This window comes from Ammodytes marinus (assembly GCF_949987685.1).
Source record: "Ammodytes marinus genome assembly, chromosome: 8".
NCBI lineage: Eukaryota > Metazoa > Chordata > Actinopteri > Uranoscopiformes > Ammodytidae > Ammodytes > Ammodytes marinus.
In genome coordinates, this window is record NC_137212.1 from 27,128,576 (window position 1) to 27,148,662 (window position 20,087).

The 20,087-nt window shown below is 41.4% G+C and overlaps 2 protein-coding genes across 2 annotated transcripts in view; one reads left to right on the plus strand and one right to left on the minus strand.

The window, feature by feature from the left end:
• Positions 1-11,232, plus strand: part of rab6ba (RAB6B, member RAS oncogene family a) — a 51,751-nt gene extending 40,519 nt beyond the window's left edge. Inside the window, exons 7-8 of the mRNA XM_080032112.1 lie at positions 3,567-3,633; positions 9,004-11,232. Coding sequence (XP_079888238.1) covers positions 3,567-3,633; positions 9,004-9,068 — 132 coding nt within the window. The 3' untranslated portion in view covers positions 9,069-11,232. The remainder of the gene's footprint in view (positions 1-3,566; positions 3,634-9,003) is intronic.
• Positions 11,233-13,396: 2,164 nt separating this feature from the next.
• On the minus strand, positions 13,397-16,008 carry LOC307254673 (uncharacterized protein). The gene is made up of 4 exons (XM_080033143.1): positions 15,881-16,008; positions 14,991-15,501; positions 13,926-14,030; positions 13,397-13,824 (listed from the first exon to the last, which is right to left on the minus strand). Exons 2-4 carry the CDS (start codon positions 15,335-15,337, stop codon positions 13,782-13,784), a joined length of 495 nt encoding a protein of 164 aa, XP_079889269.1. The 5' UTR covers positions 15,338-15,501; positions 15,881-16,008; the 3' UTR covers positions 13,397-13,781.
• Positions 16,009-20,087: the final 4,079 nt, after the last annotated feature.

Consider the following 20,087-nt stretch of genomic DNA (forward strand, 5'->3'; position numbering starts at 1 on the left):
ATCATACCGCAGAGTTTTTCAGCACAGCGGCTCACTCCACCCGCTCACACCTGCGCGGTCTCCCGTCGATTTTCACCGACACAGGGTTGCATTCGCTGCTTTGCACTGATTGGATTTCTTCCCAACTTGTCCCACAAAAAGAGTAGTTCTGATTGGATCTCTTCTCCATTCGTCCCGCCCGAACAGTTTCGTCTAGTTCCTATTCGTAGACTATAGTGTCAGTTAAATTAGTCTCAGTCTTCGTCATCACATCTGCCTTCACGGACGTATTTAGTTTACGTCCGTGAAAAAGGTTCGTAGACGGATATTTTTCGTCATAGTCTTAGTCTACGAAATTAACACTGCAGCCCAGGCAGGAATTTTCACTGAGACAAGGATACGACATCATCATACATACTACACTGACTCTACCAGGTGAGCTACTGTGGTGCCAGCAAGTTAGATTTTTCTTCAAATGATTTAAAGTATCCCATAGCTTTACAGTATGCCACAGAGTTCCATACTTACAGCACCTATTTGATTTAGGGACACTCATTGACATGAATATCTGTACATCTGTTAATGTTAATGTTCATTATACCAAGGTTATTAAGGAATCCTATTTATATTTAGTTTCTCATCAGAATGCATTGTATATATCCTAGATGTCTGACAAACAGTTTGAATAATTTTCTCATACTATTATTTCCTTATTTGCTAAGTTCCTCGTTTAATTTTTTTGAAATGTGCATTATTTAAATTCCTGTTTGCTAGCTGGCAGCCATCAGGTGTAAGTATGTTTCCACCTACGCGTTTTCCCGGATGGTTGAACAGCATCAGAATGTCCCCTCCCCCATACAACTACAATTGTTTGGGCTGCAGTCTAAGAATTTATGTCACTGAATTTCCGTTACCGTTATTCCGATGTTATACACACACTTCCCGCAGCACTTGGCCAGGTGTGTGGAGGTAGTGGAGGGAGTAGGTGTGGATTGATCTCTCTCTTGTTGTTTTCTTCATTATTTCAAATGTTTTGGTCACTTTTCAAATGAGCAGCACCATGACTTGTCTTCTAGGAAAACCTGTCTGATAATATGTGGTCATCCCAGTATTTAGTGAGTGTGTCCTCACACACTACTCGCAGAGACAGCCTCCCCCTGCTTATGAGTGTGGCCTTTGGGACAGCTATAAACGCTTTCTTTATGAGCGCCTTCTTCTTCACTGCCTTTCTTGCTTCATTGCTATGCTTCCTGGCTGGTTAATGCTACCAACTGTGGAGAGTGTTATAGTATGAATCTGGCAGTGTGTGCACGCACTGCTACAAACAAGGAACAAGTCATTGCTGCATTTTGCTAGTGGGCTAACACCTCACAGGGGTAGCATTAAAGATCTCTTGTTTTTCATGCAAATACAGAGCAAGTAAGTGCAGTGTTCAGTGTGCAGTGTGCCACTACCAGCATTTCACAAAGACTGAATTTGGCATGTATTCATTCCTCTGGAGTGACAAATAATTAGTAGAAATGTGTGGGTTGTAGATACAAAGAGAAGCGCTTCAGCAACAGTGATTTGTCTGTGACATATGTTTGTGGTGGAAAACAATGACTGTCTGTTAAGTTAATAAGTGAAGGCAAGCTGTATTGTGGCTGTCAGTGAATGGTGTTGCTAGCAGGCGCGGCGCCTCTCTCAGCCCATAGCAGCACAGACATAGAAGGCCTTTCTTTGCCTTACTTCAGGACGGTGGACTCTTAACAGTGAAATGCCAGGATTGGAACATAGTGGTGTGAAACCTGCAAAACAAAGGTCACAGCAAATGACACGATGCTGCAGTCTCCACACTGTTTGGCTGTGGCATCACTACCCACTGAGATGTTGTGTCAGCAGATTTAGGGGCACTTTACACGGCCACGCAAAACGGTGCATACGCAGAAAAATTTCTGCGGTTGCACTATATCATTTACAGGAAAACAGCAAACGCAAACGCAGGCATGAACCGCAGATTTTTGAGATCACCTCCGAGGGAGGATTTTTTGGAAAACTTAACGGTTTTGGTTTCCTGTGAACAACGAAACCATTTCCACTGATAACGCTGACGTCACGGCTCCGCCCTCACACATGCGCATTGCGTTTGGATATAAATAGGCATGCGCCGTCTTTGTAGGTCCATGTGCGCCAGTTGGAAAACAACAACAACAATGGCGGATCACCGAGCTGTATTCATTGTGCTCATGGACGTTGTGCTGTTGCTGATGAATTTGTTATCGTGCCACCAATCGCTCCTACAAGCAAATAGGGAAAGAGTTGTGCTCTGCCTGTTTTTCTAGCTAAATAAACGTGTGTCACTTCTATATGCCAGGGACACGGCTCTCTCTACATTAAAAAAACACTATCAGCGTGCAGCGGTTAAGTTAGGCTACTGTTCAACAAAAGGAGCAGGCTACGGCTTCACAGTAAAAGCATTTCACTGGCTAAACATTCATAGCATTTCGCTGGACACACGTGAGTTGACTTTTATTCTGAAGTACGCCTAACAGGAAGGTATACTGCTCACGAAGCCCCTTCACTATCAGCAAGTCTGCTGTTTTTCCGAGTTCAATGCGGTGAAATAAGCTTGTCTTTTACAATACTTGTAACCCCAAGCTTACACCAACCGCTTTATGAACGTTAGTGGCATTAATTTTCGGTTACAGTAAGGTTGTATGCATCAAATTGTACCGGAAGAGCTATCTACTAGGCTGTGTCACCGCTGACTATTGGCTTGGCATGGCTGCTACTTCAGCGATTTCGGCCCGTTTCCTCTGAAAACTTTGTGTACGGGTGAAGATGTCAGATAAATTGTGTCTGAACGGGTTTTTTTTTTTTAAACCAAAAACGGGAAAACTCACGTTTTCACCGTGTAAAGTGCCCCTTAGGCTCTTAGGCATCCAGTCTCCCAAACAGGAGAAGTAATAAAGCGATAAGACTACCTTTAAGGACAGAACTTCTGACTATCTTCTTATGTGCTAACGCTTGCTTCTCCTCCTCACTAGATGTCTTGTACTGTTTCTTGAGGGTTCAAAGCTCCTGTCACAGTTGGTGTATCTTGGCGGCTCTAGGGTTCATGGTGTAGGGGCTGGTCTTGGTGTTACCTTTTTCTTTGTGGCCCAACCCCTCTGAGGCATAGCTGACTATGATGGTAGTAGACTGTCAGCATCTCCTTTGGATGTGGCTTGAATGATGTTGGACACATCCCTGTTGAACTGTAGCCATTCACTCTGATTGCTGGCTGGGGGCCTCTTAATCTGATTCTGTGGAACTAATCTGCAGGGTTCAAGATACTCTGGTGCTTGTAGGGACTGGGCTGTGTGGGTAGGCTCCTGGCCGGGCTCCTCCTGTGTCTCTCAGACCTGGGCCTTTCATTCTGGCCTGGTGGATTCATGTTGGTTCCTGCACAGCTTTCTGCAAATGCATCTCATATCCGTAGTATCCGTTTGCGTCTGTTCATAACCTTGAATGAATTGCTGAACTGTATTAAGGCAAATTGTTGGACAAATAAGTGTTGATGTTTCGTCTGCCTGATTGTGCTTTTGTTTTGTTTCTTTCTTTTCCAGCTGTTTCGGCGTGTGGCAGCTGCTCTTCCGGGCATGGAAAGTATGCAAGAAACAAGCAAAGAAGGGAGTATCCTTTTACTCATCTATATATCACGTAAAGCCCTTTTCATCATATTGAATAGGGGTGGCAACCTGTTTGACACAGAGTGCCAGTTTGAAATGTTCTTGTTAATGAGTGTGATGTAATCGACAACAGGTTAAATATTAAGTTTAATTATGACACATCATCCACTAGGGGTGGGCGAACCGCAAAATGTATATCACTGTATTTTTTATGTTTTGGATGGTAACTGTATTATATTACATTAGGCATATCACTTTTTTGTGTAGCCTAAATATTGAAGCTTCCTTGGGTTTCTTGAAAGGCGCTATATAAAACCAAGATATTATTATTATTATTGGGAGGAGTAGCCTGGCCTATATATTATAATTGTATATAAATACATTTAATGAGTTGATCATATAATAAGTAAATGGGATATTTTCCAACAAAGACTTGGGAGAGTTTCATGCAATCTTAACACTAAAGATCTTTAGGAATGAACAAACTTCAGCTGCTATTTCGGCCAGCTCCCCTTCTAAATTCGATTTTTGTTTTTACTTGACTAAAATAATTGAAAAGAAGAAGAAAATAAATGAGCGTGATTGCTCTAATACCGTTCCATCTCTTACTGTGCTTATAGCAGCAGCAGTAGGCTAAATGTTTCTTGGAGAGTGACACCTGTGTAGTTCTGTGACGTGGTGTGGGTTTTCAGGCCGATGTATTTATTGAATCCCTAAAAACTAAACTCGATGGATTCCTCGCTGGCTAGAGTCGCGGCGGGCGGCGGCTCGTATAGATTCGCTCGGCTGAGAGGGCGACTGCGCCGGGCATCACTGGAGCTTCTTCCCCCGGGGAGAGCCAGCGAGTCGGGCAGCACTGGAGTGGCTTCTACCCCCAGCTACGGCGCCTGAACCATGCGTGCGTTAGGAAATGTTGGCACTGAGGACACGTGCAGCGCCCACTGTGGGAAATGTTCGCTGGAGCGCGTAGCCTACCCAATCAAACAGTACAGTCAAGCCTGTACTTTTTTACACAATTTCAAATGCTGCTGAGAGGGTATGCATACTGCTTATTGCCAGTGTGCCATGCGTGCCTAAGGTTGCCAACCCCTGATAAAGAAAAATAATGTTCTTAATAGTATGTGAATAGACTAAGCTCAGAGGAAACATTTTTATTATTTTAATGTTTCTTGAAATGAACTCTGCATTCTGACGTCTATTTGAATAGCTGTCAGCTGCCTGTGTTTTTAAACAACTCTCTGTGTTTTAGCACTGGTGCCTGACAAGTGCATGAGGGGGCGGGCAGTCAGTCTAGCAGGAGCCACCTGCAGGTTTGTCTATGGTGGAAAGGCATGTTGGCTCATTTAAACCAGTGACTGGAGTCTCTACTCTCAGAGCTCTGCTAACTGGCACCTCATACCTGCTGCTGTAATTGAGCATGTCACAGCTCCACCTGTTCAAGATAGGTCAGGGGCTGCAGCCATTTTATTCTTCAGGAAGAAGCATTTAATCGTGAAGAATGCAACCTTTCAGTCCTTGAAATATGAATACACACACACACACACACACACACACATTTTTCTTTCTATGCAGCATTCATAACATTTATACAGTATAGCAGACACTTGTTGTGAAAGGAGATAAATAAAAGGAATGTCAGCTCCAAATACATTATTAATATAGTTGTACATTTACTGCCAGTCGACACAACAACCTGGCAATCGCCCAAAAATATGGGAGTGATTGTCATCATTTAATAAATAGTCTCCAAAATCACTATCCCCGCCTTCATGATATCGTTTTATCAGAGACGTAATAAAAAGAAAGTATAATATTTTTCCAACAGAGTCACTGAGCTTATTGACTAACATACAATAAGCTCAGTGGCTAGAATGAAAGCTAAACCCACCCACACTTCAAGAGGTACAAGATACAGTGTAACAAGTAATGATGGCCTTGTGTTCTTACTGACCACTAAGAGATTCTCCTAATATGTTTGAATTTGTTTCAGTTGATCAGAACAGCAGTTAAAATCCAATCAGAACGACTTCCAAAGCAGCAGTCTTTTTGTCTTGTGTTACTAAATACAAATGTCTCCCTGCCATTTTAACATCACCCAACTTGACTTGTTGAATTTACAAAGTACTATCCAGCAGCTGAAATAACGTGTCACCTACAGGCAGAGCCAAAACCTTTGCTGTCGTCAAGTATTAATATTGTTGTCTCTGAAAGTTGCTACTTGCAACTAAAAGTCTATACACATGTTTTTCTATTTATATACAGTAAATCAACACCATTTAATATCGTTTCTTATGTGACAGCACTGGTCCATCCTTTCCTCCTCAACGCTCAACGTAGGGTGTCATCTCTATGGTAACTGTGGGTGAATTATGAAACTGCCTTTGATTTTACCATGTGCTGCATAGAGCGCTGGTGTGTTACTCCTTCAGAGTGAAGCCGTCTCTCAGGGTCTCCAGATCAGCCCTGCAGCGTTTATCTGCTCTAAAGTAAACATAAATCAGACGCTGACCTTGGCATAGTGAAGGAATGCCTACGTTTGTCTCCCTGTGCATGTCTGAGCATAGCCCACTCATCATTTAGCCAGTGTCGTCCAGCCTAGCTTAAAAGAAAAACTCTGATTGCGTTCCAATCCCCATACTTTCTGCTACTTTGTATGGTAGAAAATGATTTAGGATGTCCCGATACATGTGGTGTGATGCAGCATGCTTTAAAAATACCCGGTTGCCCTACTACACCCTGTCGTGACTTTTAGTGTGGTTACCAGCAGCTTTTTCTGTGACTCTGACCCACAATACACTGCGCATTGGAAGTAACATCACATAGACGGAGCCTCCGTGTGAATACAACCAGCGATGAGATATACTGTATAAGAAAGAGGCAAACTTAAGGCGCGATGTTATGATAGAATAAATAGATAAAAGTGTGTCCCAATTGTGTGCCTACTGCATGCTTACTTTATACTTGTTATGATGAGCTGTATGTAGAAAGTAAAAGAAAAGAGTATGCAAAATGGAAAGCAGGGACAGTAACCGAACAGCCCGTCTCAGCTGTTGAGCTAAACCCTATGCGTTTAATTGCAGTCAGCCATATTTCCCGGCTATATTGCATCACTCACATGTAGCCATATTCATTTTATTGCCTTTATCTTTGGTGCTGTTTCTGTCTCTATCTCAATGAGACTTAATGGATGTGTGAGGTGGAGGTGAGGTGATTGATGGCAGGTGAAGACAGTTCCTTAGCAGCTCTGTGCCTGTGCTGACATTGTCACTTAATAGAGCAGCTCCTCTTCTGTTATTGCTTTGTGAAAAAGTAATGAGCTTACTGTGAGAAAGGCACAAATAGCTTTAGTCCAGGATACATACATGTATGTTATATAGCCTCAAAGTGCTTCACGTACAGGCCTCACTTTAATAAGCATGGTGCGGAAGCCATATTCCCTTTTCTCCTCATATTAAGCAACCATTCTGTAATGGAAAAGCATTTGATTGATGTCTACAGCAAGCCAACAAAAGTAACCAAAGAAATTTGAAAAAGGAACAATTATATGAAGAAAATGTAACTTTTTTTTCACTGTGGTTCCACTTGTGTTTCCTTTAGATAACCAGTCCTAATAGTGAATTCCACTAGCTATCCACTAGCTATTGAAACAGAATAAAAAAAAATCGAATTCTCTGCCCCCATTAATTGCCAGCGTTAAATTGGGGACAAACGGGTCACGGTGATTTATGGTGGATGTCATGGCCTGTGGGGCACATTCCTCTGCTCTGTTTCTGAGAACGATTTCCTAGAGTCACTGGTTATTATCACCACTGTACAGAGAGAGAGAGAGGGTGAACAGGGGGTCTGACCCAGATCAAGTGCATCATCTGAGTTAATAAGAGAGCCAGTCTGAAAGCAGATTGAATCAAAGAATGGTGCTGCTCTTTCATTTTGTTAATAAATGATCTTTAAAAGCAGTTTTATTATTCTCGCTTGAGTGAGTGTAGGTCTTACATTCGTTATGATCTGCTGGGTGTGTAGATAGACTGTTTGCTAACACAATTGCAATACCAACTTCGAAGACGACAATATATCAGTGGAGTTTTATTTCTGGTTAATCAGGCTTCCTCTGGCTGTCATTTGAAATCAGGCAATGTTGGAAAGATGTTTATTGCAGCTTTAAGCTACCCATCTGTTGTTTGAAAGCTAATACGTCTCTACAGAAACATGACTCATTACTCACTGTTCAGGAGATGCTGTAGACTGTACACACACACACACACACACACACACACACAAATAGCTATACAGGTATCAGAGGACTGAGGCTGGCTGCCCATATGGTTTTAAAATGTTTGCTTCCGAGATTCGCCCCCCAGATGGAAGCCCATCCAAATATAAACGCAAGTATATATCCACAATTAAATATTTAGATGCTACCATGTCAGGAAAAACATGCCACCATAAAATATGAAGACACACACATCCACTGCTGCTTGTTACAGCCAGTGTACGGTGGGCATTTTAAAGCCACAGTGGGATGTTTCCAGACACTAAATATCTAGGCCACAGTTTTCCTATGCCTCCTCCTTATACATGCATAATGTTCACCAGAATAGTAAGTAAGAGTGGACTGCTGCTGTGCTGCCACACTGACCAGCAGAAGCATATGGAAGAAATCACAAGAACTCAAACATGATGCACTTCTTGTCTCCTCAAAAACAGATTTCTGCTCCTACTTCTCACTGTTATGAAAAATTTGCTGGAGGACTGAATAGGAATAACACCTTAGTATTAAATTGTGCAAAAAAAATGAGTGAAAACAAAATAACGGACAAATCATTCTGCAACAACTCATTACCAAGCAATTATACATCATCTAGTGTTGTAGCACAGCCAATATCCATTCTGGGTTTATTGCCCAACCAACAATAGAGGAGAGGATTTCACGTGGAGCTGAATATCTTATCGAGGGAGGATTTTTTAGAATACTAAATCCAAGCAGACACTCTCACACCATGTCTAACAACTGCTTTAACAATATGATGAAAGAGTATATTTTAAACCTTTTCAAATAAAATGAATATTTGGTAGATCATATAGTGATTTACTTTTGAGTCGTAGTCTGGACTGTTGGCTGGTCTAAAAAATTACATAGATGAGAAATTGCCCCTCCCAGTGGTTGTAAAGTGGTACTACAGTCACCTGTAAATATCCTATTTATATCTATATCCTAAGCTCAAGAACATGAAAGAAATGTGAAGGGAACCCATCACTTTTGTCTACCTTTCCTCTTTGATAATATTCATATCTGCTAACTGATGCGTTCAGGTGCATGAAACCGAATGAGATGATACCTTTGTGTTTCCAAAGCCTCCTTAACGTTCTCCTCCAGTGATCGACATCAAGTTGGACAAATCGCAGGAGCCCCAGACTACTGAAGGCGGCTGCTCCTGTTAATAGTCAGCACCGTCATGGGATCAAAACACCATTTACACCACATGCTTGTTATGTTGCTTCCTATTGGTTAACCTGCAGTTGACTTTGCACGTCGAGAATCTGGCCTCCTCACCTGACTACTGGTCACCAGTTGGAACTAGCAATATGAGAATTTGGGTCTAAAGTAGTGTAGCCTACTTTTTAATGAAACTGCCAAAAAAGTCTTACAACTTAGAGAAGAAAAAAATAAGACAAATATGCGAGAGAAAAAAACATCCCCAAATTGCATTATGTGGATACATTTTTTTTTCAAGTAGAAAAAGGAAGTTTCCCCAGTTTCATTTTTGTATATTTTTGTACATTCAGGGAATGTGGTTTTTCTTTTTTTTATGCGAACAACTAAGCTCTGCATTTGAGAGCTTGATAGGATCTGATGGTTCCTGATGTGTTTTTGTGGATCCCACTCGTGTTGAAGGCAGAAATGGTAACCACGTAAACCTCTGACCTAACCCATACACAACTATTAATAACTATATACTGTAGCTACTCCTAACCATCTAAAGGCTTGTTACCTAAACAAAGAAACATTCCTCATCTTAAAGCTAAACCTAGCCTTCTGGTTCCAGCAGCGCTCCTGCCTTCAATCCCTGTGGGATCCATGTCTTCACGTTGTAGACGTGACAGGACAAAGTGAAGCGAGACATCTTCAGTATCTAATGCATGCCTAGTTTTTCAGCATAGGTACTTGTCTGCCAGTGTGCACAACTTTGAATTTGTAAATGGTAACGTTACACCAGTGACTTAATGCACTCTGATAATGACTAGTCCCAAGTCTTTTTTTTGTTGTTTCTGAAAGCTGTTGAACTGGATTTGTATACTTGACCTTTGTCGTGTGTGTGTGTGTGTGTGTGTAAATGTGAGCTTTCTGTATAGGCATTATGTAGAGGGCCACTGCCAAGTCGTGTCATTCTTGCCACACTAGGGCACCATGTAGATCACCCATTTGTCTGGCAGAACGTCATAGACTCCCCCACTCACAACAGTATGACATCTGCCCTTGCATTGTGTGATATCTCGTAGTTGTGATCGTGGTAGTGTGCACATATGCTGTAAATGAGCAGTGGAGGATCCAAACCCCTTTGCCTTGTGAACACAAAGCTGCCCATGTGGTGATCTGTAGACTTGTAATGCAGGTTCTGTGACCAACACGGACCGCTAACATTGTAAATCAGTGCATTGTTTCATTCCTGACTGAAGACTCATTTTGCACACGTAGAGCTTTCAGGTTAATATGAAGATGTGAAAAAGCTTCATTGTAAATGTACAGTCACTTAATTTAAGACCTGTCTGATTGTCATAGCAACCGTCACGTAACGTGTCCCCACGGAGATGAGGTTTTACTTTTGCTGCTTGTGTTTTAACTGACTACTGACGTTATGCAATGTTATTTGAATTTAGTCTTCTCGTTTTGTTTTTTTTGTTTAGAGCCAGGTATCATAACGTACTGGTGAGGGAAGTCAGCCAGTGTTGAGAACACTACTTTGATTTGACTCATCATTGAAGTGAAAGATCTTACTGCACTTTTTAAGAACATGTTTTAGAATTAGAGTAACGATGTAGGTCTTAGAAACATGGTTTAAAAAAAAAAAAAGAAAGAGAAAATCTTCCAGAACTTTTGGAGTACTGTGTCATAGAGTAGACTGGAACGTTCATGAATTGTTCACACATGTCCAAAAAAGGGGAGCTCTAGTGAACCTTTCTAACCCACATAATGAGCCAAATAATAATTAACACTAAGAGACAGGGTTGGATCAAATGTCCCAGGAGATGTCGACTGGAAAACACTCTTTTTTGGGTTTGGGAATGACAAAGACGTGTTGCATTTCAAGTGAGAATACCTGCAAATGAAGACAAATGTAATGATGTGTCAACCCTCTATGTTGCTGCCTATTTATTATCTTGAAACAGGAATGTACTGCTTTCTTTACTGATCACACAGCCTTGTAAGGAGAGCACTTTTTGAGAAATGATTCAATGGGTATTTTATTTTTTAAAGGATAAGTGATTAATCCTTTACTGTAGGCGGTTCCTTTGTATTTATTTCCCTTACTTATTACAGTTTTGACATTCCCTGGAAATGGACCAAGTAGCCTGATGCAACAAATGTCTTTGCATGTCGGTGGTCTGCGTTTGAGGATGGAGGCCATGGCTATTCCCTGGGGTGGGAGGGTCGCTGGGGGGTATATTCTGTCAGCTCTGTGCAGCAGACCTGATCAGTCCAGAGCTGGCTCTCCATTCACACTGTACAGAGATTTAGCATGTCTCTCCAAATGATTAATAAAGATGTCTTATTACCAAAGTCATGTGCAGTACTTTTCTTTCTTTCTTTTAACACTTAACACATTTGAGGTATCCATCCTTCTTTTCCAGCTATGTTTTCCACAGATAGTTTAAGTATTGGATGAATGGTAATCGATGGTTGTAAGGTGCCGCTCCAAGCAGTTTGTAGTAGAAATGCAGATTTGACCACCCTTAACATTTGCAACTCAATCAAATGAAAATATTGTTATGACAACATCCGCACTTCTTATTACTGAAAATCTGCACATTTGATAGGAAAGCGGTGGAACATCTGACCAAAAGGTCTGGAAACACTGCTGTTGTAACCAGTAATGAAGCAATAATTGTGTCAACGCAAACTAGTATTTGTTCATGTTGTGGTCTGGTATGACTAGTAGCTTCTGGTGGCTACCGTTAGCTAACATAAGGTAGACATTGCTGCGTAATTGACATCACTGCGTCTGTTTGCTGACACACATACTCTAAGGAATGTACTATTGCTTGGTGTAGTGAGCAGGCAGTATTGTGGGAACTGTGTTGAGCAATGTTTTGGTTTCAAAGACTCCTGCCCAGAATTCCGCCTATAAAATACATTGATATGTTGTGGCACCTGTTCTGATAACTGCTAATCAGAGCAAATCAAGCTGCTGTGCACGAATATGACAATATCTGCTCAGTTGGATACTCTGCTTCAGTACAATTTGATGGTACTTGTACTATAAGATTTCTCAACCAAACTTTGCTGCAGGTACATTACCTGACTGATCGAGGTACCGACACCAGTTTGTAAACGCTGCCATCCTGAGAAATACAGAGAGAATTGTGGAGCCGATAGGCTTAATCAACTTGATGGCTTGAATGTAACTTACATTCATTTGTATGAAAAAGTTACACACTGTAGCTTTAATACATTATTTTATTTATGCTTACTTTAGGTACGATTTGAAATGCTCTTATTTGTAATTGAGTATTTTTATAATGTGTTTAAATATTTTACTGATGGTTAAATTATCTGAGTGCTTCCTGTGCCACTTCCGAACTGCACCGCAAATAGTTTCCTGTTCGGTTCCAGCCTAGTCCCATTGATCAACACTAGCAGGAGAGCCAGTTAATACATTGTGCAACTGAAACTGGTGCCTTGCCATTTTCACAATCCTGTTGTGTTTGTTTGTTTGTTCTCTGCGGGGTTGCCGTGCTCCAGACAGCAGCTGTGTCTGCCAACACTGCTGATTGCCAGTTCATTTAGAAGTTGGAAGCAGCCCCGTGTTTGGTATTATGGAGGAGATGATGTGTCATTGTGATAACACTTAGCCGTGGGAACACATACACTGTACTGTCAGGGGCAGACTGACACTCCATCCATCAGACTATGACTGATGTATTTCCCAAGCGCACAGCTGAAACTATATCTGTTGAAACTAGTTTAGCCACCAAACCAGTGTTACCACTAACGGATGTCTTGCTCCATGCAGCCTAACAGGCAAATTACAGAAACCTTAATATGACTAAGACGCCAAACACCATAATACTTAACACTGACCTTGAAATGAGATTATAGCCTACATTCAAATCCTTTCTTTTTACTTTTACCCTGAATGGTACGTGTTGTGTATTTTTGAAATTGTATGTGCACATAAGGTAGAACAAAGGAACAAAAGCCATTTCCATGAAAGTGATGATCCAGTCTTCTAATATCTGCGAACATTGGAAAACTTGCCAGATGCTCACTGAATGGAGTTTATAATCTGCTTTCACGGTTGACTGAGTCTTTTGTGACATGTTATTGTTGTGGCCGGAGCCCACAAAAAGTAATATTCACATTATGCTGTTCAGAAAATCTGCCTACTAGCGTCACTTCTTTTCAGTCACTTAAATACTTAATGTTTCATAAATGATGTACGCTGTAAAGTAGAACGTCATTGCTTGGAGCTCATGATTCTTTCAGATGACAGCCGTCTCCCCAAAGCCAGCGGCATTACTTACTAAATAAATACGCAGATACAGAAAAACTCTTTCAAAAAATAGTTTTATTAAATACTTTGTCAACTAGCTATCATAAATTAAGAACAACAAATCTACTTATATTAAATGTTGAGCCGTGGCTGGAAAGTGAAGGAGACCATCTGTTACCAGGGGGTCTAGGGGTGTGAGTCCCTCTGGGACAGCTGAACCCAATCCCACAGCAGCAGCTGGGAGAATTAAGCCCAGGATAAATAATGGGGGGTCAGGGCACCTTTGGCTGAGCACAAAACAATGTTTTGACAGGAACACAAATGGATCCTCGGTCCTAACGGCCTTCACTTTCCTTTGCAGTCTTCTAGTGGTGTCTACAGTCCGCAAATCATATCCTGAGAGGAACTGTCACTATTCACATGGTCCCTGATCTGTCTCCTTCTATAGGCTCTCTTCAGAAAGCCTGCGCCAGGATTTCATTTCCCTTTTTAAATTAAAAGACAAAGAAGAGACACATCAGTCCACATTTTCACTACATGTCTACTTGTTATTATTAAAACAGTTCACCACAAAGTCTGAACTTACACATTACTGCCGGGCACGATCCTCTCCTGGTGTTGTTTTGTCAAACTGAACTTTTTGAGGAACGCAGGCAGTTTGAGTTTTGTTCTTGCCGGCCAGGAGGAAACACTGAAAAGCAGAAGTTCCTGCGTTAGGGGCTGATTTACTGCTGCGACAGAGAGCAGCACTGAGGTGCTAATGAAAAGCTGTGTGGACAAATGCACAGATTAACACCGGTGTGTGAATGGGTAGGTATGGCTGGAATTTTTTGGATGCAGGTTCCAATTCTTCAAATTCAACACTGGCGTTGAAGAGATACGATTCTCATGTTCTTTGTTTTTCTAACAGTTTCAGTCCTGACGCTGAGATCACTGTTGTAAGATGATGTCATCTGCTTGTAAATGCAAATAAACAAGAAGGAAACTGAACCTATGATAGCGTCAAACGTGGCAGAGGTTTCTCCTTGTTACATTACACCAGTCCTCACATTTCTACACTGGTTACCAGTCTGTCACGGAATTGTTTTAGAGATATTGTGTCTTGTGTCTTCACATCACTCAATAATCTAAGGCCAAAATACATCTCTGACTTGATTCCACCCTACGAACCCACCAGATGTCTTACGTCATCTGGAGCCGGGCTGATAACTGTTCCTCGGACCAGAACAAAACATGGGGAAGCTGCACACAGCTATAGGCTGCCCTAACCTGGAATAAACTTCCTGAAGATATTGAATCAGCCTAAACTGTTGCTACCTTTTAAAACTAAACGTACAACCTTAATGTGTTCACCTCTGCTTTTAATTGAATGTAGCAGTTGTATTGATAAAGCTTAAACGTGATACCTTAGTTTTTGGCCCCACAACCTGACAAAGTTTCCTCTGCTGTTACAAAGTGATTTTTATCTTTTTCTGCATCTATTGTGACTTTTGTGCTCCTTCTATTTAATGATTCTCTTTCTTTTATTCATCTATTTTTTTCAAGCACTTTGAAATGTCTCTGTCTGTGTATGACATGTGCAACATAAATAAACTATCCTAACCTTGTGTAAATGTGCACATGCGTGACTGCTCCACACTGGTAAACTCACCATTCTGCTTGCAGCGAGGGTTCTTGTTTATTCTCCATCCTCTCCTCCTCTGCTTCCTGTTTCAGTCCATCTTCCTCTTCCTCCTTCTCCTCCTCTTCCTCCACTATCTGCTCCCACTGAGTGCTGTCCACCCAGAGAGCCGCCTGCAGGCTCAGGCCTCCTCCTATGCAGGTCACTCTACGACACAGTGGGCAGGCCACGGTGAGCAGCCCGCTGCGCTGCACAGACATGGTCTCCAGACACTGGTCACAGAAGGTGTGTCTGCAGTGGAGCACCCGCGGGATCCTGTCAGTCCGCGAGTAGGGCAAGAGGCACACGCTGCAGTCACCGTCCTCACACAGCACCATGGTCACACTAAAGGGCTGCACCGTGCAATCTGACTGAAGTTCACTGTAAATGCCTTTGTGGATAATCTGACTCCCAGTGACAGCCACTGCACTGTAGCAACTCACACATATGATAAGGGAAGTAGATGGTTGCTGCAGGTTCCAAATCCCCAGTTTCCTTCTCTCTGTAAAATTAAAATAATTGCAAATTAAAAAATAATTGTGGTTTGCTTTAGATGTGCTACTGAGGGAAAATATAGGTCACACTAGTGTGCACTTTTAGTTTTGGCAAAATTGAATTGAAATGACATGACTTATCTTACATTTCACATAATGATTTTATTCTATCTTTGTTCAGGCCTTATGGATAACAGTCAGATCATGTATATTTTGAGTAGGCTAGTTAAGACCGTCGACTGACAAATATGATTTCGAAATTTTGAGTTGAATAACCACTGATAATTATAACCACTAGCCTAATACTAAACAATTATATGTTATTGAATGTTAAAAATAAAATAAAAAGTTTAAAAATAATTATGTTTGTCAGTGAAGCCTACTTACAGTTTATTTGAAGCTCGTGCAATAACGTTATTTCCAGACCAGGCTCCTTCAGACCTGTTGAAGAGTGTTGCCCTTTTGAATTGAATGTAGTGAATGAAGAGGAGAGCTGGCTCGTCTGCCGCCTGTTAGGAGTGTCTGGTGTGTTTGTGAGGGGCGGGACACAAACGTCTTTCTCTCTCTCTCTCTCTCTTGCTCTCTCTCTTTCTCTCTCCTCAAAGCTCAAGCCGTCAAAACGCAACAGCTGTGGAAGCAGAGGGCTGGAGACGCTCTTTGTTCAGTGTGTGACGAAGGGCAGGTGGGTGTTGGAGGTTTGAGGGAGATGTGAAGAGGGGGGGTAGTGAATACAAACATTGATAACGCCTATTCAAAAAATAATCCGCATCATGTACATATGGATGTATTAAAATGAGGTGAAAGATAAATTAACACAACAACCTTTTTTGAAAAATAGGAGGGCTCGTCCGGGATTTGAACCCGGGACCTCTCGCACCCAAAGCGAGAATCATACCCCTAGACCAACGAGCCACACTGCACAAGAAGCAATGTTGACTTTATAAACCTAAACAGAATGAAGTCTAGTTATCGGTTATGAATTCGCACTGTAGGCTATGTTTCGCAAACTCTGCGTTATGCAAAATAGTAGCCTACTCATGACTTCTCCTAGGATATTACACAGGTATTCAAGGAGCCTCCTGGTTAGCCATAACAGTTGCCGACCGGCGGCACCCGTGGATTCTTTAGCTAAAACTCCCTAAACCGTTTCCCATTCATTCCCTATGGTAGTGCTAAACCACTACGGATGTAATATATTTTCGGCCACTAAAGGGATTTTGGGGGGCGCTGTTTTACCCGCCCTCTCTCTAAACTGTTACAGTTCATTCTCTATGGTAGTTGACCTAGCAACCCAAGTGTCTACTTCAGGTCAAGTCCGTCAGCATGGCAAATCCCCGTCCATCGGCCGTCCGACCAACCCGATGCGATCCAGGGGTGATGTCCCGGACGCAAGCCACACCGTCCAGCATGGCCGCCGTCAGACGCCATCACAGCCGAGCGGCGCACAGGTTCACAGTCCAGTCCATCCGCGAAAAAGAGCAATGATCCGAAATCCGGGGAGAAACGAAGCTTGGTGTCCATTAATCCACAGTGAAAAGTGTTTGAAACGTTCTCTTATCCAGACTGAATGTGAAGTTATTCTTGACGATCTTCCGTCCCGTTAATTCCAGAGGAAAACGAAAGAGAAGGCACAACTCTAACACGTGGTGCTCCAACAACGTGCCAGTGTACGCTACACAGCAACAGTTAGCTTGGGGATTAGCCTTCGAAACAGCACGGCCACGTACGGGGAAACTGCATAAATTCCACTCACACGGGCTTCCAGGGCGGGGAAGGCAGTCTCGGTCCGGGCTTGTGAAGAGAGGTCCAAGGTTTATTCGTTCGGGCGCCACTTGTATTGGTGAATGGTGCAGGTTATGAATATGGCCCGAGATTCCTGCCTACACCAACTCCTTACAAAATAAAAGAATGCAAAGACGGAGACTTCATTCGTGGACTGTATTCTTTACTCGAAGGGATAGAGAAGCACACGCTCTTCTTCTACATGTTTCACACTAGACTCTACAACAAACAAAGGGAGGCGCCACCTAGTGGCGCCACAGGTATAAAACCGACTGTTACAAGTTGTGCAATTTTGTTTGCTATGTGCAGGTAAAATTTTACGGACAGTACAAAACACAATTAAAGAAAACTTCTACTGTTTTGGTGCAATACTATGCAGACACACTAAATACAAATAATAGACCATACACTTGTGTATGCACATCAAGTGCAAATTCAACTTTTTAAAGTTCCTTTATGGATGGGGGGCTGTGATTATTGTGGACAATAGGCCTAATGTGATGCGATAGCCATAATTCATTAATGGTTATTATTAGCCTACTTGCTTGATTTCTTTTTAAATACAGAGGTTATTGGTCGTTTTGGAACATGTCTTTCCCAATTTAAAACATAAAAATAAAGCAGCATTGAAAATTCAGAAAATAAATCTTGTTGGCCTACACTAGCATGCTGTTCTACAAATAACTCAATAGTTGAAATAATAAATACAATGTGTTTTCCCCTTAAAATGTCAATGCATTTCAAAGACAGTAACAGTGTGGCACTTATTTAAACTTACTGAAACTTGCAGGGACCATCACTCTCATGTATTTATCAGACTTTTCTCTGCGCTGTCTGAGCGGATAGATCGGTTGTGTTGCCACGGTGATGTGGAGTCTTTAACTGTTCTAGCTTTGCCAGCACTTATTTCTGTACAGCTAAATATCCCCATAGAAACATCGCTGCGTTTATTTTCGCCAAGTTCAATTCAATGTCGGCTTGCTCCTGCTTATTCTCCCGCACACATGCCTTAGTCATGCGCAGGCCCCTGATCTCCTTGCAAGGGTCAGGGGCCTATCATGAGCCAGTCAATTATTTATTTTTTTGGAATGGCATTGTTCAGGGCCTTCGAAGATCGGGGCCCCACATTCAGCTTTAAAAAAATAAAATAAAAAATTCTGATGGGCCCCCCTCTGCCTTGGGCCCCCCGTGACTGTTGCACTTTCCCCCGCAGTCCGTCGGCCCTGATTGGGAGGCTCAGTCCATGTGATGTAACTTCTGCTGTGTAGATTGATTGTGGGTCAGAATCTCCATAAAGCTGCTGGTTTGCACACTGAAAATTGCTACCGGTTGTAGTAGGACATCTGGGTATTTTTCGGCATGCTGCATCTGACATCATGTATTGGGACACAATAAATCTTCACACACAAGATCTGATACTTGAAAATAGTCTTTTTAAATGTAATGAATCATTACTCCTGTCAGGCTACTTTATTTCAATCTGATGTGCATTCTTTATTTTATAGCCCCTTAATAATGTATCAGCGAGTATTTCATATAATGTGTGAAAGGATTTGATAGAGTTGATTTATAGTATTGTTGTTGTGTGAGTCTTTGTTTGTTGAAATCCAGCTGTCATTGTTGTGAAGATGTTTTAATAAACAACTCATTTGATCCATTTATGTCTGTGTCAAGTAAATAATGTTTATTGATCATTAAATATATTGGGTTTGAAAAAAGAGTTGCATTTTAAACATGTTACACATAGAATCAAATGTTTTTAATAGTATTGGTTGATAGCATTGATAATTCTGCATTTAAATGTCCAGTGTAGTTTTGGTTTAGTGTTTTATGTACATACAACGAATTTAAGTTATTTATTCTGAAGTTCTAAACTTCATCTTTTGTCTGAACTGGGATTTGAACCTGAAAACTTTGAGTGATTTGGCCCGTAAATCAGCAGGGGACAGTGCTGCAATTTAATTGGCTGTCAGGCTGTGACAACTATCCACGTCTTGCAGCAACGACCCCTGCTGACTATGGTGCTTATAACCCCTCAAAGTTTTCCCTTAAGTAGTTAAGATAAATATCTGGACGCAGGTTCAAACCCCGGAACGGACAAAAGGTAAAGAGGTGGTTTTGAAACAAGAAATGTTAATCTCACTTTGATGGTCTTCTTCTCTTATGATTATCATTATATTTAAGTTACAGACAGAGAGGTGTGTGCTAATGTTTTCTACACTTTATATTGGTAATACATTTAGGAGCTTAGAAGAAATAACTCAAATGCAGTGTGGAAAAAAAATACTAAAGCATTATGTCAAGTCCTTGACATATTTATTATGGCTATTAACCAATTATATTACATACCTTTCATACTTAGTGTATGCAACATATTTAAAATGCAGCTACTTTTTACAATCCAATACATTCAATGATCACAAAAAATTATTCACTTGTTAAAATTACACAAGGACAGGGTTAAATCTTAATCATTTATTATTAACAATCTTCACAGCATCACAACTTAATATTCAAGAAACATAATGTAAATATAAAACCGATTTTAATTTTATTTACAATATTTAAAAAATTACATTTTCCTGGCTCACATTTGAGGAAATAAAACTGCAACAGTATTATTGTTGCATTCACGTTGAACTGGGATGACGTGAATGGAATTAATTTGAATTTTTATTCAGTTTACAGAAACTAGTGCATTGCCCGTAGGAAGCAGGTCTGCTGCGTGTTTCCCGCTCGTCACTCATTTCAAGCTTTGGTCGCAGCAGCCAATCAAACCAGAGGGAGGCGGGGTTTAGCCGGAGACTACTTC